This window comes from Cornus florida, unplaced genomic scaffold (assembly GCF_030987335.1).
Source record: "Cornus florida cultivar Cherokee Brave unplaced genomic scaffold, ASM3098733v1 CherokeeBrave_3.0.0_Hap2_Chr10, whole genome shotgun sequence".
Classification (NCBI taxonomy): domain Eukaryota; kingdom Viridiplantae; phylum Streptophyta; class Magnoliopsida; order Cornales; family Cornaceae; genus Cornus; species Cornus florida.
This window is the reverse complement of record NW_026775580.1, coordinates 111,693,717-111,713,343: the sequence shown is the minus strand read 5'-3', so window position 1 is coordinate 111,713,343 and position 19,627 is coordinate 111,693,717. Positions and strand designations below refer to the sequence as shown.

At 38.3% G+C, this 19,627-nt stretch overlaps 1 protein-coding gene across 1 annotated transcript; it reads right to left on the bottom strand.

Annotated features, from left to right (window-relative positions):
• Positions 1-417: 417 nt before the first annotated feature.
• Positions 418-19,627, bottom strand: LOC132277179 (probable RNA methyltransferase At5g51130). Its single transcript, XM_059778953.1, has 8 exons — positions 19,337-19,627; positions 18,919-19,033; positions 17,806-17,853; positions 2,256-2,529; positions 1,571-1,658; positions 1,331-1,396; positions 1,056-1,124; positions 418-860 (listed from the first exon to the last, which is right to left on the bottom strand). Exons 1-8 carry the CDS (start codon positions 19,466-19,468, stop codon positions 771-773), a joined length of 882 nt encoding a protein of 293 aa, XP_059634936.1. The 5' UTR covers positions 19,469-19,627; the 3' UTR covers positions 418-770.

Genomic DNA, 19,627 nt, shown 5'->3' with positions numbered 1-19,627 from the left:
ACTTGAGATGGTGAATTAAGTTAGCCAACACGAGAACACAATCAAATTAATGTGCTTGTATGTGACAATTTCGTTTGACGAGTCATTGGTTATGTCCGATCAATGAAAATACACCATTTTATGAAATTGGTCTTATTTATTTTTAAAAACTGCTCTCAATTAATTATTACGATAATTTTTATTAGTTGGACACACCAATTATCCCTTTGAGGAGCCCGAGGACGTGCCCCTCAAACCAACAATGCTTAGGCGGTGGATTCTCAATATCATATTCCTATATATCACCGTTTTATCATTTCTTTTTAGACAAAACCAAATTTAACCTTACTGGTTCCTCGGCAAAAACAATAGAGCAGCCAGACAACTTAAATTTCACACATTTAAATAGAAGATGGAACTGATGACAAATGCAACAAATTGATTGGAGGAAAAATAATATACCATCAAATGTAAGTTGTTACATATGTTTCCCTTTAAAATGAAGGCTACGTCTGGTGGGTGACAAAAAAGTAGTGAAAACCAAATTGGAAGGCCCTAAGAATCATTGTTCTTGCAATAAACTAGATCTGCCCTCCATCAACCAAAAAAACCCACAGTTCCAACGGGAGAAAACTGTATGCTTTCTTCAAAATTCAGGAATTGGATTCCTTTTCTTGTTCCAGGTATCAAGCTTATATCAACTTCATTCAGCTTGTCTTATCTATATTCACACAACGTACCTTAATAATCTTACAATCTCATACACAGCCTCGCCCAACTGCCAAAATGAATCATTTCCAGAATGCCAAAATAGGCCTGTCAAATCCAGTATTGCTACCTGATAAGCTGGAAGTGATGTCTTCTACCTTTCTAAATCCAATCTGCAACCACGTCAAATATCAGCATCAGATTATTTTTATCAAATGGAAATCATAATGTTCACCCCCCAATTATGGAAAAAAAAAAAAAAAAAGAAAGAAGAAGAAGAAGAGAGTCCTATATGATTGTTTAGGGTTTCAGTATCATTTAGGGTTTCAGTATCAAACTTGGAACCAAACAAGATAGGTATGACATACCTTATCCATAAGTATCTCCTGAAAATCTTCCGGAAAGATCTTAATATTTTGATAATTACTTGCTGCTGTCTGCAGAAAAGTAGAAAAACATTGCTTCAGGCAACTGTAGACCCATTCCGACCCCAACCCCTACCCTCAATAGATGCATCAAGTTTAACGTCCTTTTGGACAAACATAATTTGATTCTTTATTTTATGTTTTTTTTTTATTTTTTATGAGAACACATTATTTAATTCATAGCAAAAATAAAAGAAACGCAATAACAAATTATATACCTCTGACACACGACGGTTTTTGCTATATGAATTCCATGGCTGGGGTTCCAAAATAAGAATGCCACCCTGCTCAAAATGAAGATCATAATTTAGACATAAATAGTTCAGAAAAGGAGCATATACACAAGAAAGGCACCAACAGTGTTTAAATACCAGAATCCATCATAGAATAAAGTTTCCATCCTTAGATGATAATTTTAAAATGCAAAGAAATACCGGATATAAGTTTATAACAAATACCTGTTGAAGAAGTCTCCAAATATTTGCAAATAAGGTAATCAACCCATCATCACCCCAGTTCAGATGGATCCATTTTGTTACACTTAAACTGCAAAGTAAGAAACAGATCCAATTAAGTATATAACACAATACTGTGTATAATGATGCCTTCTGAGGTTATTTTTACATAGATCAGGCTTTTCACTAATACATAGAAAAGCAATTGATAAAGGCTAAACTGCTAAAGTTAGTTTCTGTTCCATGAATACCTGCAGAACGCCTAGTGCATAAAAAGCGCACACAAACACACACACACACAGATCCAATTCAACATTAATTTTATTTCAAATAAGCAGAACAGAATAAGATCATTACAAGATCCCAGTGACAGAAAAATAAGCAGAACAGAACATCAATTCCATGCAACCAAACATAGCATGATTGTTTTGTCACTATCATGGACAATTGGACATTATATTGGAAAAAACCATGACTGTCATATATATCACTATCACTTATTTATTTCTTTACTATTTTTGTTTTGAATGGAATTCTATTTTGAAGTTCAATAAATGTCATTCAGATATTACTTATGAATTAATGACTTAAAAAAAGATTTTCAATATTGTCAACTTTCCATAACAACAAGGCACTCTAATTCCATCTTAAGTGAACAAAAGTGATAAAATTGCAAGAACGAACTTACCAAAGTATTGTATCATAGCACTTATTCTCTGGTGATCGCCAACTTCGAACAAAATTTCCTTTCTCGAAAGATATTATGTCAAACAGATCTCTTCCCTGCAAAGGAGAACAATCCCCGGAAGTCTCCCTTGTCGCCTCAGTCAGCGGTTTTGTTACACTTTGCTTTAAACCATTTGCTCCCTTTTCATCTTTCAACTTGGAAATCTTTGGAGGCATCTTACGAGTGGTCATCATCACAGTTTTCCTGAGGTTCCAACGTGCATCCTCAATTCGATCTGGAAGATAAAGAAATTAGTTTCTTGAAGTACATCACCAATACCACGTATTGTTTAATTTCAACCCAACAGTGTGATCTTCACTTTCTAAAACCTATCATATTTTTAATACAAGATTTTAAGTATTATTCACTTCCATCCAAGAAAATGTAGCATAAGACATGCAAGTATTTCTTTGAAAGAAGTAATTTGACCAAATTTAACAAACTTACAAGCACTTTAAAAAATGCTTAATCCAGAACTTAAAAAAATGTGTAATCCAGCACAACAGATTGAACGTAGAAGGCTAACAAGACTACAAGAGAATAAGAGATTAAATTTGTTATTTACTACTACCCAGCATTGAACTCTTGACACCCCTATCCAGTCATCACCAATACAAAACCTACCTCCTAAGCTTTTCCCCTCTGGTTTTGTTTGCCAAAAGCTGGTTTGCTAAATTAAGACAGCGTAGCATAAATTAAGTGAAAATTTTGTCAATTCTCCAGTTCATCCAAGGCAGTGTTTTCACTACTGTTTTTACATTATCAGTTTATATTTTTACTAACAATTCAAGACGAATCTGTAAGAACATCTCAATCATAAGATCTCATTCCTTTTCTTTTTGTTCTTTTTTTTCCATTCTAAAACCGAATAAAAAGCAACAGTCAATATTCAAAATGCAATAGCCCAATCTACCCTAGCACAAAAGAACAGTTAAGTTGGGCATCTTGCGTGCATCAGCATATGCTCAAATTAGAAGTTGGGTCCAAGTCAAAATCCAAACAGTCTTATGGACTTTCAACTGTAAACAGCTATGTGAATGAAGGGACGGCAACAGGGCGGATTTGGCTGAACCCTACTCCGTCCCGTTAGTAAATCCATTATGCCAACTCCACCCCTACTATGTTTTGTAATTAGTATACCATCCCCGCCCCTACTCCGGCAAACAAATTACCGACTCCTCACTGTGTACTCCGTTTAACAGCAGGGTGGGTTGGGTTATGCCAATTTTATTATTTAGTAAAAAAAAAAAAAAAAACTAGCCCAATGTGCTCAAATTGGGCTGATAAATAAGCTAGCCCAGCTTTTAAATTACTAAATAACACTTCTAGCAAAGTAACAAGTCTCTTAAAAATATTATTTATATATATATAAAGAAGATAAATATATATAATATTTAAAGATAAATATATAATCGGGGCAGTTTCATCACTAAATCCACCCCCGCCCCAAACTTGCTTCAGTTTTCAATTATTTTACCATACCTGCCCCAAACCCATTTAGGGGGCTACCAAATCCGCCCCACTAGGGGTAGGGCGGCAACCCACCAGGTTGGAGGAAATTGCCATCCCTTATGTTGGGTCCAAGTTAAAATCCACACATTCTTATGGACTTTCAACTTTAAACGGCTATGTGAATGAAGCCAGACGACTAGGGAGGTTAATGGATTGGATTTGGGATGAAATCACCTGGCCTGAGATGAAAACAAAATCCCAAAATGCAATCTGAACCTGATGCTGGGTGAGACGGGGCATGAAAGTAATATATATATTGGAGGATTTTCATATCTGGTCATCCACAACTGTTTTATTTTATTTTATTTTTTAATGGCCATGTGATACCATGAGAATAATCATACTATATGACAAAAGGCCGAATATAAAGCAAGCCATGATACCAAAACAATATTTCAGTTTTCTAATTTAATTCCCATGTCGCATGATGAGAAAGATACCCTATCAAGAATCCCCGCAACCAGGGAAGAAGATACTGTGGTGACAATCTATAGAAGCTTAATAGAACTCCAATCTTCTCCCAATAGATTTGGGACAAAGAACATTTCATTCAGGTGATGTTGCTCCCATGTATACACAGCCTTTTCTTCAGGCCAGGACAGGTGATAAGCGCTAAATATTGCACATTCGAGCCCTTAGATTTGCATATTTTAATACCTTAGTAATGTTTATTTCATATTACTTATGATATTTTCTTTATTTTTGTTATTTTTAGGTAATCTCCAGAAATTCAGTCAATTCCGTTACTTGTAGGGTCTTTAAGTTCAATCTACAGATGGAGACCGCAAGAGCTACAGTATCTAAGGTGACCCAATGGCTAAGATCATTCATGGATGATTCTAGAAGACTTTTAAAGGAGTTTCCAGCAGGCCAAATTCGTTCTGGGTCATTATATGAAGAAAATATAGCTTTCCCATTCCAACAAGGAAACAACTTAAGCAAAAAATTCTGGACCCGCTTCAGTGTTTTGGGCATAACTTTTTACCCGAAACTCGGAATTAGGCAAACTCAGCGGCTTTGGAAAGAAGACTCAAAGCCCGTCGTTTTTGTGTCTAATAGCAATTTCGAGATTCGTATTCCAAACAGGTCAAAACAGCGTTACAAACTGACGAAAATTTAGAAGACTATTTGAGCTTCTTTCTTTTGCTGGCCTTTTCTATTTCCCTTCTCTAGGAGGAAAGCCTACAACATATAGATATAAAAGGGAGATGTCTAGCAGAAAAAGGGGAAAAAAGACACGAGAGATTATATTGGCGGCTTAGAGCAATATTCCTTATTCCGTGCTCGGAGCTAGTGTTAATCTTATTCTTACTCGGTTTACTTGTAATTGGGCTTGGGAGAGCTTAAATCCACGTCGATTGAGCTACAACTTGATGATCATTCCATAAAGCAACCACGTGGGATAATTGAAGATGTTCTCATTAAATTGGACAAGTTCTACTTTCCAGTAGACTTTCTTGTTCTTGATACATACCCTGTCCATGATCCCAAAAGATGTATTCCCGTGATCCTCGGTCATCCATCCTTAGCTACAGCGAATGCTTGCATTAACTGTAGGACCGGGGTTATGGATATTTCTTTTGGAAACATGAAAGTTAAATTGAATATCTTCAATGCCACTCGATGTCATTGATAATTTAGTCCCGGTTTTTCCATCGAGAGAACCTCTTCCTTTGATTTCGAGTGCTCCATCCATTCCTTCTTGTGAGTTTACTCACAAGCTTAAACCTAAGCCATCACCGAATAAGCTCAAGTATTTTTTCTTGGGTCCCAATGAAACTCCCCCAGTTCCCATTGCTTCAAGCCCAAATCCCCCAAGGAGTAGTCGAGTGGCATTCCGTGTAGCTATAGACGTTAAATTTAGCCCTTTAGGGGGATACATGTCTCCTTTGTATTGGTAGGAATTAGGTTTTCGTTTTTGTTTTACTTTTATTTTGTTTTCATACTTTCTTGTCTCAGAAAAAAAAAAATAAATAACTTAGCATTGAAAATTAGGTTGGATCATAGAAAAATGGTTGTATTCATTTTTATTTTTATTTTTATTTTTATTTTTCTATTTCTTATTTTATTTTACTTTTATTTTATTTTCCTTTTTGTAGGTCAGATTAGGTTTATTTTTATTCATTTTATTTTGTTTAGCAGGTTAGTTTTAGTTTTTAGGCTAATTTTTAGATTAGGTTAGTTTTATTTTTATTTTTACTTTGTATTTTTTATTTATTTATGTATTTTAGTTTTCTTTTTGTAGGATAGATTATCTTTTTATTTGTTTTTAGGGTAGCTTTTTTTTATTTTGCTTTTATTTTTCTTTTTGTAGATTAGGTTAGTTTTAGTTTCTAGGTTAATTTTTTTATTAGGTTATTTTTATTTTTACTTTTAGTATTTTTTAGTTTTAGTTTAGTTTTCTTTTTGTAGGTGATATTATATTCTTTTTGTTGTTGTTTTTAGTTTAGTTTTTATCTTACTGTATTTTATTTTATTTAATATATATATATATATATTTATTTATTTATTTATTTTTATAGATTAGGTTTCTTGTCTTAAAAAATAAATAAATAAAATGGGCGTTCGAATGCCCACTGTCAGTGTTCAAGCGTGGGCAACTGGGAGGTAAAGAAAGAGAAGAATAGAGAGCTATAAAAATTGGGGGTCCGAAGTTCGAACTTCCCAAAGGATTGTTCCCAAACCAGGTACCTGGCGTTCGAACACTACAATTGGAATTTTCACGTCAATTTCAAAACTAAGAGGGCTTTACAATAGACCTCCGAAGTTTGAACGCACACTTATTGCGTTCAAACGCCCCAATCTCTTGCTGTGCGCCACTGCTATTTTGTCTCCTGTTCCAATCCGGATTCCTCCTCTGTTTCTAACATACTCTCTCTCATATATTTCTCACATGACACAACTATCTTCGTCAGTCCCTCGATCAACTTCTTCGTCACCGCCGTCCACCATCGCGACCCCTATTTCCTTCTTTTTTCTTCCTCCGGCGAACTGGGCGTGGTCTCCTCCTGGTTTCCAGTTTGGTTTTTTTTTTTCCGGCCAAGGTCGGGTCGCTGTCGTCCTTCGCTTTGGGGTATCAATGTTGGGGTAGCGGTCTTCCCGCAGGCGGTTTGCGTTGCCATCGTGTGTGGATTGTGGGTGTGGGACGGCGAGTTGTATTCGTTTCCGACCACGGTTTGAGGGTCGCTGTCTCGCGTCGCTTGTGGTATCGGTGGCAGCCATCCTTGCCGAGTTTGGGTGCGATTTGCAGGCTGGTGTTGTTGCCAAATTTGTGCTTGGGTTGTTGAATTTGTAGGGGTTGATTGTAGGTTGTTTGGGATTGTATAATTTGGTTAGGGTTGTGTTTGGGTTTATTTTGATTGTTGATTACAGAAGTGAGAGGAGGGGGGGGGGGGGGGGGGGGGGGGTACTTGCATATCTTGTGGTTTCTGTGGACACTGGCCGAATTGGGTTGCTTGGGTTGTTGATTTTGCTTGCTTGGGTTGTAGAAGTTGGGTTGTGTTTTGCTTGCAAGGGTGTGGGGGTTTATTTGTTTTTTGATTGGGTTTTATTATTGTTGAGATTGTGGATACAGCTTGTGCTTGTGTGTAGTGGATATTATTTTTTAAAAAAAGAAAAGGCCGGGGGGGGGGGGGGGGGGGGGGGGGGGGGGGGGGGGGTTGGTGTGTTTTGCAAATTGGGTTTCTATAAGTTGCCTACAAAGTGTTGAAAACAAATTCTTCAACCAATTTCCTGCACTTAAATATTTCATTATGACTCGTCCTTCGGCTTCCAAGCACACTAGACCCTCTAAAGATAATCCCAAAGCTGAGTGGCGCAACAAAATTCTGGATTTAGAGACCACCTTTGATATAGAGGGAACGTATGACATAACTAAATGGGCAGTGTTAGAATTTGAAAGGAGGCATTTGTCCAGTCTTGAAGAGGTCGCCTATCCTCATATATTTTTGAGCACTTGCTCATAATGTGATTATCTTGTGGTGTTGAAATTCTTTTTTGGCTCCTATATTTTTGCTCTCCATATTTAATTATAATTGTTGTTGTGCTCTCTCTCTTACCTCAGAGGAACATGTTTAGTCTCACTTGTGGTGCCGAGTTGTTTATTTTGGTAGGTTTTGGGATTCAAGTTTAGGAGTGCCCAACTATTTCATTACTTGTCCGGTTTAATTTCACTAATTCCCCTCAGTATTTTGGAAATATTGTTCTCTCTCTTATTTTTCTTTGTTCTCATTGCACATTGTGGACAATGTGCAGTTCAAGTTTGAGAGTAAGGCAATTTAATTGCATTTTTTGTTTTTTTTTATAAGTAAAAATAACATTAAAAAAGGTGTTCAAAAAGGGAACACGTCCCAATTACAAAAGAGGAACCGGGACTAAGGCCCCAAAGAATCCAAGAAAGTAATTAAATCATCAGAAGAAGAACAAAAACTCCCCTTCACATAATTGAAGAGAGAACGAAAAATGTAAAGTTTGACCATTGCCATGGGCGACTCTTCCCTTCGAATATTCTGTTATTTCTCTCCTTCCAAATGCACCACCATACACAATGTGGTACAATTCTCCAGAAATCGCGAACATCTCTTCTCACTCGACAACCTCTCCAAACATGAATTAATTCCTTAGTAGATCGTGGCATAACCCAACACATGCCAAACAACCCAACAATAAGATTCCAGCAATCGTTTGCCACCACAGGGCAATGCAAAAGGAGGTGATTAACGGACTCCTCATCATCCTTGCAAAGACAACATCGATTAACGACACAATTGCCCATTTTCCTCAAGTCATCAATTGTCAGAATCTTTCCCCACACAGTGGTCCAAACAAAGAAAGCCACCCTAGTTGGAGCCAAAGACCGCCAAATAGTTTTCCATGGGAAGTCTCGATTAACAAAATTAGACAAACATAAGAACAAGGATCTAACTTCGAAGCGACCATGGGAAGAAGGAGCCCAAATTAAAACATCATTACCTCTACCAACGCCCTCCTGCCGATACAGAAGATCCAGAAAAACACATACCTCGTCCATCTCCCAATTCTAAAAGAGCGCCGAAAATGCACATCCCACGTAATCCCGCTGCTATCAAGTCGATAACAGTCAACTACGTAGGCGTATTTATCAACAGCAATAATGAATAATCTAGGAAATGTACGAGAAAGTGGTTGATCCCCACACCGAATGCAACGACCATCACGGAGTTTGAATCTGATATGAGCCGAAAAAACATCCCATCCCTTCCGAATAGCCTTCCACATCCCTACTCCTCCCACCAGGGTAACCGGACGTGTAGACCAACCTCCAGCCTCTTCCCCAAACCGACAAGAGACTAACCTACGCCATGGACGATGTCTTTCCCTCCCATATCTCCATAACCATTTACCCAGGAGAGCGTGATTGAAAGGAACTAAACGTCTTATTCCAAGTCCACCCAATTTCACAGGCTTACAAACTTCCTCCTATCTGACAAGGTGGTACTTGAACTCATCGCCCTTTCCTCCCCAAAGGAAATCCCTTTGAATTTTTTCAATCCTATCTGCAACGGAACAAGGGATTTTGGAACATAGAAAGAAAATAAGTGGGCAAACTCGATAACGTACTCTTAATAAGAGTAACTTTACCCCCTTTTGACAAGTATTGCTTCTTCCATCCTGCCGATCTCTTCGCATACCTGTCAATCACGGAATCCCAACTACCCACTAACTTTGAAGAGACCCCTAGGGGCAAGCCCAAATAAGGAATAGGGAATGAGCTCACCCTGCATCCAAGTACTGCAGCTAAAGAGGAAATATCCTGAACATTCCCTATTGGGACAAGCACACTCTTAGCCACATTAACCTTTAGCCCAGAAACTGCCTGAAAACAAGTCAATACACACCTCAAGTATCAAAGTTGAGACACATCAGCATCACAGAAACCAGGGTATCATCTGCAAAGAGTAAATGAGAAATCTCCATCTGATGGACTGAATCTCTGCCCACCCTGAATCCCTTTATAAAACCAAGGTCCTCTACCCTGCGCATAAGTCTACTTAACCCCTCCATAACAACAAGAAAAAGGAAAGATGACAAAGGATCACCTTGTCTTATACCCCGAGAGCAACCAAAGAAACCAGCGGGAGAACCATTCACAAGAATTGAAAACTTGACAGACGAAAGACAAGTCTCAATCCACTTCCTCCATTTGCTTCCAAACCCCATTCTTTGTAACAAATAGAGTAGGAAATTCCAATTCACATGACCATATGCTTTCTCAATATCAAGTTTGCATAAAACTCCAGAAATACCACTCCGCATTCTGGAGTCCACACATTCGCCAGCAATAAGAACTGAATCAAGAATTTGTTGTCCACCAACAAAAGCATTCTGGGAATCCAAAATAATCCCATCCATTACTTCCCTCATCCTTAAAGCAAACACCTTAGCAATAAGTTTGTAAATACAGCCCACCAAACTGATAGGACGAAAATCCTTTATATTTGAAGCGCCTCCCTTTTTTGGAATAAGGGCAATGAATGAAGCATTAAACGACTTCTCAAAGACGCCAAAAGAATGAAACTCTTGAAAAGTACCCATTACCTCATTTCTTACAACTGCCCAACTTTCCATCAAAAATCGCATGGTAAAGTCATCAGGTCCCGGAGTTTTGTCTCCATTACAATTTGATAAAGCTTTAAGAACTTCTTCTTCAGTGAAAATATTCTCAATGCTATCTCTATCAAACTCAGAAATAGCCTCAAAATGGAGACCATCAAGTTTGGGCCTCCAAACTTAAGGCTCGATATAAAGCTTCTGATAAATGGAAGCAATACCGTTACGCACCTATTCCTCTCTCCACAATTCCTTACCATCTACCTAAATTCTTCCTATATGATTACTCCTCCTATGAGCGTTAGCTAACTGGTGGAAGAATTTTGTGTTCCGATCACCTTCCTTTAGCCAAAGAGCCAGAGATTTTTATCGCCGCGAGATCTCCTCCATACTAGCAATCTCAGCAAAAACCGCCTAACAAGAGACTCTCCTGGAACGTAGAAATTCCACATCCCCTCCTGCCTCCTCAAGATGATCAATCTCAAAAAAATCAGCAAGTACTCTATTCTTCCTCCATTCCAAATTCCCAAAGACATCCTTGTTCCACTACTTAAGAGCTAATTTGAGAGCCCTTAACTTCTTTGCAATTGCGAAACTGGGCGATCCTGAAATAATAACGTCCTCCCACCAAGATCTGACTTTTCCTTGGAAGTCTTCCGCTCGCAACCACATATTCTCAAATCTAAACGGGGATCTTTAAGAACATAAACCGCCACAATCCAAGACCAAAGGAACATGATCAAAGGTGACCCTTTCTAACACAGCTTGAACAACATCCGGGAATTTCTCTTCCCAATCCCCAGAAATTAAAATCTGTCCAGTCTTGAAAGAGTGATTGGATCCCTACCATTTGACCAAGTATAAGTTGCACCTTCCATTGGTAAACCAACAAGAAGATGTTCGTCAATAAAATCATAAAATTGATCCATTTCCAAAGATCTTCTCCCCCCTGTAGACCTCTCTGACGGGGACCTAACAAAATTGAAATCCCCTCCCAGGCACCAAAGAAAAGACCACAATCCTTGGACATGGCAAAGCTGCTCCCAAAAGATAGGTCCTCATCATCAACAACCTATCCATTGACTCCGGTAAAAACCCATTTGAAGTTGTCCTCTTCCATCATAAGTGCACAAGATACTGGAAATCTCCCCATCCAGACATCCGTTCGAGTTAACCACCTACTATCCCACATGACTAATATCCCACCCGAAGAACCTATAGCATTCAAGGCCTCCCATTCCACAAACAATCCTCCCCACAAACTCTTAACCACCCTGTCTGTAATGGATGCCAATTTGGTTTCTTGTAAGCAAACAAGCTGGGCACCCCACTTCCTTAAAGCTACCTTCACCACCCTTCTCTTGTTCGGATCATTAAGACCATGAACATTCCATGTAATTATTCATAGCTTCATTGTAAACCAGATAAAATAATCTCCCCTCCACCCTTCCTAAGACTCCTGCTCCTGGTTCTTCCCATTTCCTTCGCCAGTCCTCCTTTCCCTTCGTAGTTAACTTCAGAAATGAGATTCTGCTCCTTTCCTAGATGATAAAGGCTTCGTGTTCATAACTTCATTGGTCACTGCAACCTCTCTCCCTTCCATAATTGCTTGAAGGATAGACAATGTCTGATCATCATTACCTTCTGAAGAGACTCCCAAAAGCTCACTAGTGACTCCAATATTGTCAACTACCAAATCTTTCCCCATGTCAACAACCTGTTCGTCAGGTCTCACCGTAGCCAGTGGTACCTCCTATAGGATTTCAGAACCATTCTCCACCCAAGGTGTAAGCTCATTGGAGCAAACCTGTTGGATGGAACCCAAATCATCACACACCTCCTCTTCCATCTCCCTGTCATTCTCATAAAAAGAATCAAATTTTGTAACAAAATCAGTCTCGTCAGTCCCTGTGTAAGGAAGGCAGTTAAGACCTTTCAGAGCAACATTTAAACAACGCTCTTCGAGCAAGGCTACGGCCTCTTCATTGGACAGCTGGAAATGCAGGTCTTTGCCCACACAGACTGTAACCCCTTCAGATAATTTCTTAACTGCACAATCTGCAATTTTCAGCTGCCTAGAAACACCAGACTCACTATCCTACAGTCCTTCCGTATTCAACCCATGCGAAGAATCAGTTCCATTGTTCATAACAGTCAACTCGCATCCCTTCTCTAATTCCGGCACAACACTAGCACTCCTCAACACACAAGAAGGGGTAGAAGAAGAGGATGGAACATTAAAATTCTAAGGATGTGAAACTGATGGCGTACCTGGAACAGTAGTAGAAGTCCACTTCTGCTTCTCTTTTCGAGACCATCTAACTCCGTGATGATTTCTGTTAAAGTCCCGAGACGAAAACCTGACAATTCTTCCTTTCGGCTGAAGAGTATCAGGGAGAGATAAAGATAAGATATCTGCACAACGTTGAGAATGACGAGAACCCATCTCAATAGGACCTCCACTAGTCGCTGCAGCAAATAAGTTCATCCATTTTCTCTTCTCCGGAGAATTTCAGAAGATTGCAGAGGTATCATCAGAATGACGCCTCTGTGAGTGACTAGCTCCTTTAGAAAAAGGTGGGCTGGGCTTGGAATTGATAAAAGAAACTAACATTTTATTTTTGGGCCCCCTCAATACCTTTCTCTTCAGGTTACTCATTATTGGTCCATAACTTGAATTGGCGATGAACTGTGGGCTAGGTTTGTTCTTAAAAGAAAGAGGCCCCCGACGAACAGCCCTCTGCAACTCCTGTGGGCCAGGGTGAGCAAGCAGCCCATTAGACAAGATAGGCCCGTAACCCGCTTCAGATCCGCGCTTAGGCCCATCAGAATCCGCAGCATTAAAGACTCCCTTAAAGCCTCGATCTCTGCCACGTGGTTGGTATCCGTTAGCGCGGATATTACGAGGGAACGTAAGGCGGTGACTAAGGGCTTGATTGATGGCCCCTCTACGCACTTCTGGCCCGTGAATAGGCAGTCGCCTCTTTCCTTCGACGCCATAGAAGATCTGTGCATTCCGGCGACTACCTCCAGTTGCAGCAGCTAGGATATGTGACTCCCCAACGCCATAGTAAGATTTCGAAAGGATACGAGGTGTTATTTCCTCTATCAAGTTGAACATATAAGCCACTCGTTGGTCCTCAACAAAAATGTACTCTGGCATCACTTTTCCGGCGGAAACATAGAGGAGAATTCGCTATCCACACGCCGAGACATCCGCCTCAACACCTCGGAATCCACCACATAAGTTCCCAATTGCTTCAAATAACTTGTTGCACCAGAGATGGAGAAGCAAACCAAACAGGATCACCCTTCGTATTACTCGTTCTTTTACAGCAGAACAGCCGGCGGCGAAGTACCAAATGTCGATGGATAATAAGGCGTCGCCCCATCTTTTCCTCCCTTCATCCAACACCCTTAAGGCCTCAGTCTCCAATGGAAACCTGAACAGGACTAGATCATCGGGTAAAGGAGACACTTTCACCCCACATGAAACCTTCCAAGTTTCGACGCCCACGCCTCAATCCCTTCAAGACACCCCACGGCTCTGTCGAAGCGACCTACTAGGTATGATCGCAGTACAAATTCACGCTCCTGGGGCAATTTTAAAAATTTTTGTGAGCTTGAATGCTATTGATAAAGAGTATAGCAATGATTTTGCTTCTATGGAAATTAAGAGTTGTATTGCATATCATGTCAAATTTGGGTGAATTATTGTTCATGTACGATTGATTGGTATTTTTGGGTAGTTTTGAATTTTTAATTCAGGTTTTTGGCATATGTGGTCCACATCATTATTCAGTTTAGCTATTGATAAGGGTAATTAATCTCTAGTGTACTTCACTTCTCACATATGCACGCTAGTATCTTTTGTGGGGTATAAGCCTAACCTTGTGTAATATATTTCATGTGTCAATTACGAGTTAGTACCTTGAAAAGTGGATGTCCTAGGCATAATGATAGAAAAAGATGCATAATTAGTTATCGCCTTTCACCAAGTAACCAAGCCTCTTGCCTCAGTAAGCAGTGAGTGTTTGCGTCAAAAATTGGAGGGTTAGGAAAAAATAAAAGAGTTGGTAATGCTAGTTTAGGTTCAAAGCCTAGTTGACTTGAGTTAATAAGCTCTTTGGGTGTCTTTACACCTAATGCCCTAAACCCACCTAGTTTTGGAGCCACTGGCTTAAACCTCGCTACATGGGCCATCTAGAGAGCTTAAAGGACTTGAACATTGCATAGCTTGCCATCTTTGAAAAAAAAATTTGAAAAATGAAACAAATTTGCATGCATAAGTATAGTCATGAATTCATGTTTTGGGTACTCTAACTTGGAAAGGAATATTAATGAGTTGAAACTATTGTGATGTGTAATATAAGAATAAAAGGGTAAAACACATAATTGGATGCTAGTTCACTTCTAAAGGAAGCGAGTGATCACTATTGGGAATATGTTGAATTGAACTTCGTGTGGGGACCATAGTGTTAGTTCGTGTAATTGAAGGTTTGGGATTGCTTGGGAATATTAATTTTTCTTATACTTGACATGATAGCTAACTTGATAATGATGTATATGCAATCTTTTCTGATTCCATAGAAGTAATTGTACTAAGTGCAAATTTGTGCACAATTTTGGATGTTTATGGGTATCATCTCTGGAAACCCTGATGAAACTACAACTCGTCCACTAGGGGTTTAAAGGCTTGTTGCATATGCTAAATGCAATCGTTTCTCCCACAAAAGAAGAAGTTATCTTACTTGCTTTATTTTAATTTTTGTTGTATATTGCTAAGGGACTGGCAGTATGTAAGTTTAGGGGTGTGATAAGTGCTGAATGTTGCACATTCGAGCCCTTAGATTTGCACATTTTAATACCTTAGTAATGTTTATTTCATATTACTTATGATATTTTCTTAATTTTTGTTATTTTTAAGTAATCTCAAAAAATTCAGTCAATTCCGTTGCTCAAGTCCAATCGACGGATGGAGACCGCAAAAGCTAGAGTATCCAAGGTGAACCAATGGCTAAGATCATTCAAGGATAATTCGTTCTGGGTCATTGTATGAAGAAAATATAGCTTTCCTATTCCAACAAGGAAACAACTTGAGCAGAAAATACTGGACCCACTTCACTATTTTGGGCATAACTTTTTACCCGAAACTCGGAATTGGGCAAACTCATCGGCTCTGGAAAGAAGACTCAAAGCCCGCTGTTTTTGTGTCTAATAGCAATTTCGAGATTCGTAATGCAAACAGGTCAAAACAGCGTTACAAACTGACGAAAATTTAAAAGATTGTTTGGGCTTTTTTCTTTTGCTGGGCCTTTTCTATTTCCCTTCTCTAGGAGGAAAGCCTACAATATGATATAAAAGGGAAATGTCCAGCAGAAAAAGGGAAAAAAAGACACAAAAGATTATATTGGCGGCTTTAAGCAATATTCCATTGTTGAAGCTTGAAGAAGGTGATCCTGGTCAAAGTTGCAATCCATGTAGATGGCGTTCATCGCACCATTGAAGATTTCTACCTTCTCCGTGAGTAGCTAAATCATCTCTTAGGGAATTGATGTAACCCTAGCCAAGTAACATGATTTAATTATTTGTATTTTTGGGGATTTTTATATACATGTGTATTGAGTGCATAATTGTAAGAATTGCATTAGTTGCACTAATGTAATTGGATTTTTAAAGTTTATAATCAATTTCAATGGAATTCTTTTCTTGTCTTAGAAATTAATTGTGTTTTAATTGAACCCAAATCATTCCTATTTTCTGTGATTATTTGAATGATAATTATGCAATGGTTTTAATTGCTTGCACAAATAAGTATTTTGATAGTTCATGCTTAAGGAAGACGGGTTGTACTACACTTTAGATTAGAGTAGTTAGGTAGACCATTCGTGCAAACCGAAGATGAGCTATACTTAATAATTGATTGTGTAAATCTTCTTGACGAGATCATTGTGTGCTTGTAGCTACATGACTCATAAAATACACATGATGATAATTTTCCTAAATTTATGATAATTGACCATGATTATGAGGCTAGTGGTGAAATCAATCCCCCAAGTCCCTTTCTCTTGGAAAACTCTTACCATTTCATTTAGTTTTAGTATTACTTTTGGTTTCAGCAATTTAGAAATAGCAAAATCACAAAATCATCTCTCGGTTGAATTAAATTAGGATTAATTTTACATTTAACAATTCCATCATAGTCCTTGAAGTTCGACACCCTCAATATAGCCCTATCCTACAAGGATTCATACTATTGCGGGTGGTTTTATCATTGAAGAAAACACACATCAACGAGGCAGGTTGTGGTTATCTCAACCCCACCACAAACTCAGACTCAGGTGGTTATTATTATGTACACCCCACTCCTCCCTTGAAGTTTGGTAACTGCCTGTATTAGGATGAGACGGGTGGATAACCTATATGTCAAGTCAAACTGGCTTTCTACAAATGCCTAATGGAAGAGTATGTAAAATATGAACCAGCCAAGATTAATTCATGGTCGTGGTATCGCTGTCAAACAATCTACATTTAAGGAAACATTTTTTTTTTATGAGTAGAGATGTAGGAATAGAAAGCGTTCAAACGGGCAAAAGCTACACAAGGCCTAATAGGGTCCTAAACTCTCAGAGAGTCCAACCACCTATCTCCCCCATAGATTTACAATTTCTCCTATAACATTCAATTCATAAGCACCTCCAAACACACAAGGGCGGTGCCCTTCAAAAATCACGAGCTTGGGCACCCACTATACGCCCTCACAATGCCACTGGGCAGTGCAACAAAAGATGATCAATAGTCTCATCTCTCTTACACATGCAGCACCAATTGATGACCAGCGTTAGGATCCTCCCCAAAACAGCAGTCCACACAAAAAAGAACTACCTTAAGGAGGACCTTGGAACGCCAAACAACCTTCCACGAGAACACGGGTCCTAGATCCGGACATTAAAGCATCCCGTAGATGAGGGAACCCAAATCCGGGAATCCAATCCACTGCCCATGACCTAGAACCTCTAAGAGCGCAAGAACATCCTCCAACTCCCAATCCTGAAAATGCCTCAAGAATCAAACATCCCAAATCGTCCTTCCGCTATCGAGCCGATAGCAGTCGGCAACCATGGCGTGTCTATCCGATGCTATCCTAAAAAGTCTAGGATAAGAGCGAGCCAAAGGACGGTCACCACACTCACCACACCAAATATCATTAAGGAAACAATCATTGTGAAATAAATCATGTGCAAGAATTACATTTTATGCAGAAGAATTGTAAGAATAATTTAAATTATTAACATTTCAAATTTTAGAATTTTTTTCCAACATCTGACCATGACATATTAAGAAGCAAAAGAGTAAAGTGCAATATTCCAAATTATGGCAAAAGAAACTAAATTTCTACCAAAAATCTTACCGCCATCAATGTCGATTCCAAGGATGCTCTGGCAAAAAAACTTTTCCGCTGTACATGGAAAAAAGAAAAAGAAAGAAAAAGGGGAAACTACAATTAGTGTCATATGAAAAATGTGCCAAGACCCGCGAATTTCCCACAACGCACAAAAGTTAGGTGAAATTGATTCACGAAAATAAACATAATAGAAGTGGAACAAATAATAATGTTAACAACAACAATAATAGCAACTTGTGATATGTGCTTTAAACATTTTTTAAGTTTCCAAACAATAGTTCAAATGTCATACAATTTTTATAAAAAATTAATAATTGGTCTCATCACTCCATTTCCAAATCTTATGACATATATTTTATTCGTTGCAAGTGAGGAAGAAGGGGAAAAAAAGGAATTATTAATTTCGTTGCATCATATCTTCTTGTCATTACCAATAACAAAGAAAAATATGTCAATAGCAAGGTCATACCTTCTCTTGCTATTCACATTATACAATCAAAATTGATTTGCAAGAACTAGAGTGAAGTACACCATAACATTTAGATATCTAAAGAATTTTGAAGAATCCTTATAATGCAACAATTGCAAAAAGGCATCCAAAAGCTGTTTCCACAACAAAGAAATTTATAAGGGAGATTAAGTTTATAACGAGGCTTGATCAAAATAAAATAAAATAAATTTGGTATTGCTGAATTTGGGACGCAAACATACTGCATGCACAACCTCTCACGTACAACATTGGGAAGAAAAAATAAAAGTTCCCTGTTCAAGTGAAATTTCTGTACTTAATGGTTTAAGAAGGCATAATCTGATTTCAGTTAAAGAGGGAGAGACAGAGAACTGATACTGAATTTTTACAATCTATACTGTTTTGCCCTTTTGCTTTCTATAATGATATTCTCCATAGGATTTCATTTCCTGTATTTCATTATCAATTTCCATAGGATTTCATTTTTATCATTGCAATATCAGACCAGTGTGATTTTAATTTTGCCCTCTTAATTTAGGGGAAATTTTTATACTAGAACAAAACTAAGGATAGACGATGAAGCATAATAAATGAGAATGAAAGATGCAACTCTATTAGTGAAATCAACACTCCACTCAATAATTAATTACCAATAGCGATTGTTATCGATCCATTATTGCATCCAATGTCTAGACAATCCTTGCCTTCAAAAAATTCCTTTCTAAAAACCTTTAACCTAGGATCTTCCTTCAAGTCCTGACCAACCTGAAATTTCAAGACACCAGTAAAAATTAATCCCCCATAAAATTAACACATACTTAGAAAAAGAAATTTGAAGTTAAGTGAGTTCTGAATGCGAAGGACGAATTTATATATATATATATATATATATATATAACTCAGTTCCAACATGGAAAAAAATACACCAATCCCAAATTATGTCAAAATTTATCCTGAAGATTTACTTACAAACTTAGACAAGTATCCAAAAACACTTTTATACACATGAACAAATATACTAATATATATTAGATATTTTCAGAAAGGAGTAGGAGAAGAAAAACTTACACGATAACCATAGTAGTTTCTGTAATTGCCGAAAATAGCGACCTCTTTTCGTTTTCTCTTCTGAACTGATCGTTGACTTGTCGATTCGTGCTCTCCGTTGTTGTTCTTGTTGTTGTCTCCATCGTCGTACATTTTAGGGGCTTCAGTTTCTTTTATCCTACTGACAATTAAAGCTTGATGAGTGAAAAAAAAGCTCACAAGTGTATGTGAGAGAGGATGAAAGGGTTTATTGAATGAGGCATTAGGGTTTAGAAGCTTCGTGGGCCTTTGTATTCTCTGATGTGAATGCGT

What these genes read in the sequence shown, in the direction of transcription:
- LOC132277179 (XM_059778953.1), bottom strand. Translation starts at nt 19,468, where the DNA reads ATGTACGACGATGGAGACAACAACAAGAACAACAACGGAGAGCACGAA. An exon ending in GAAACTACTATGGTTATCGT is followed by an intron (nt 19,034 to 19,336) that starts GTAAGTTTTTCT and finishes TTGAAATTTCAG; the next exon opens with GTTGGTCAGGACTTGAAGGA. An exon ending in AGGAGATACTTATGGATAAG is followed by an intron (nt 861 to 1,055) that starts GTATGTCATACC and finishes ACGTGGTTGCAG; the next exon opens with ATTGGATTTAGAAAGGTAGA.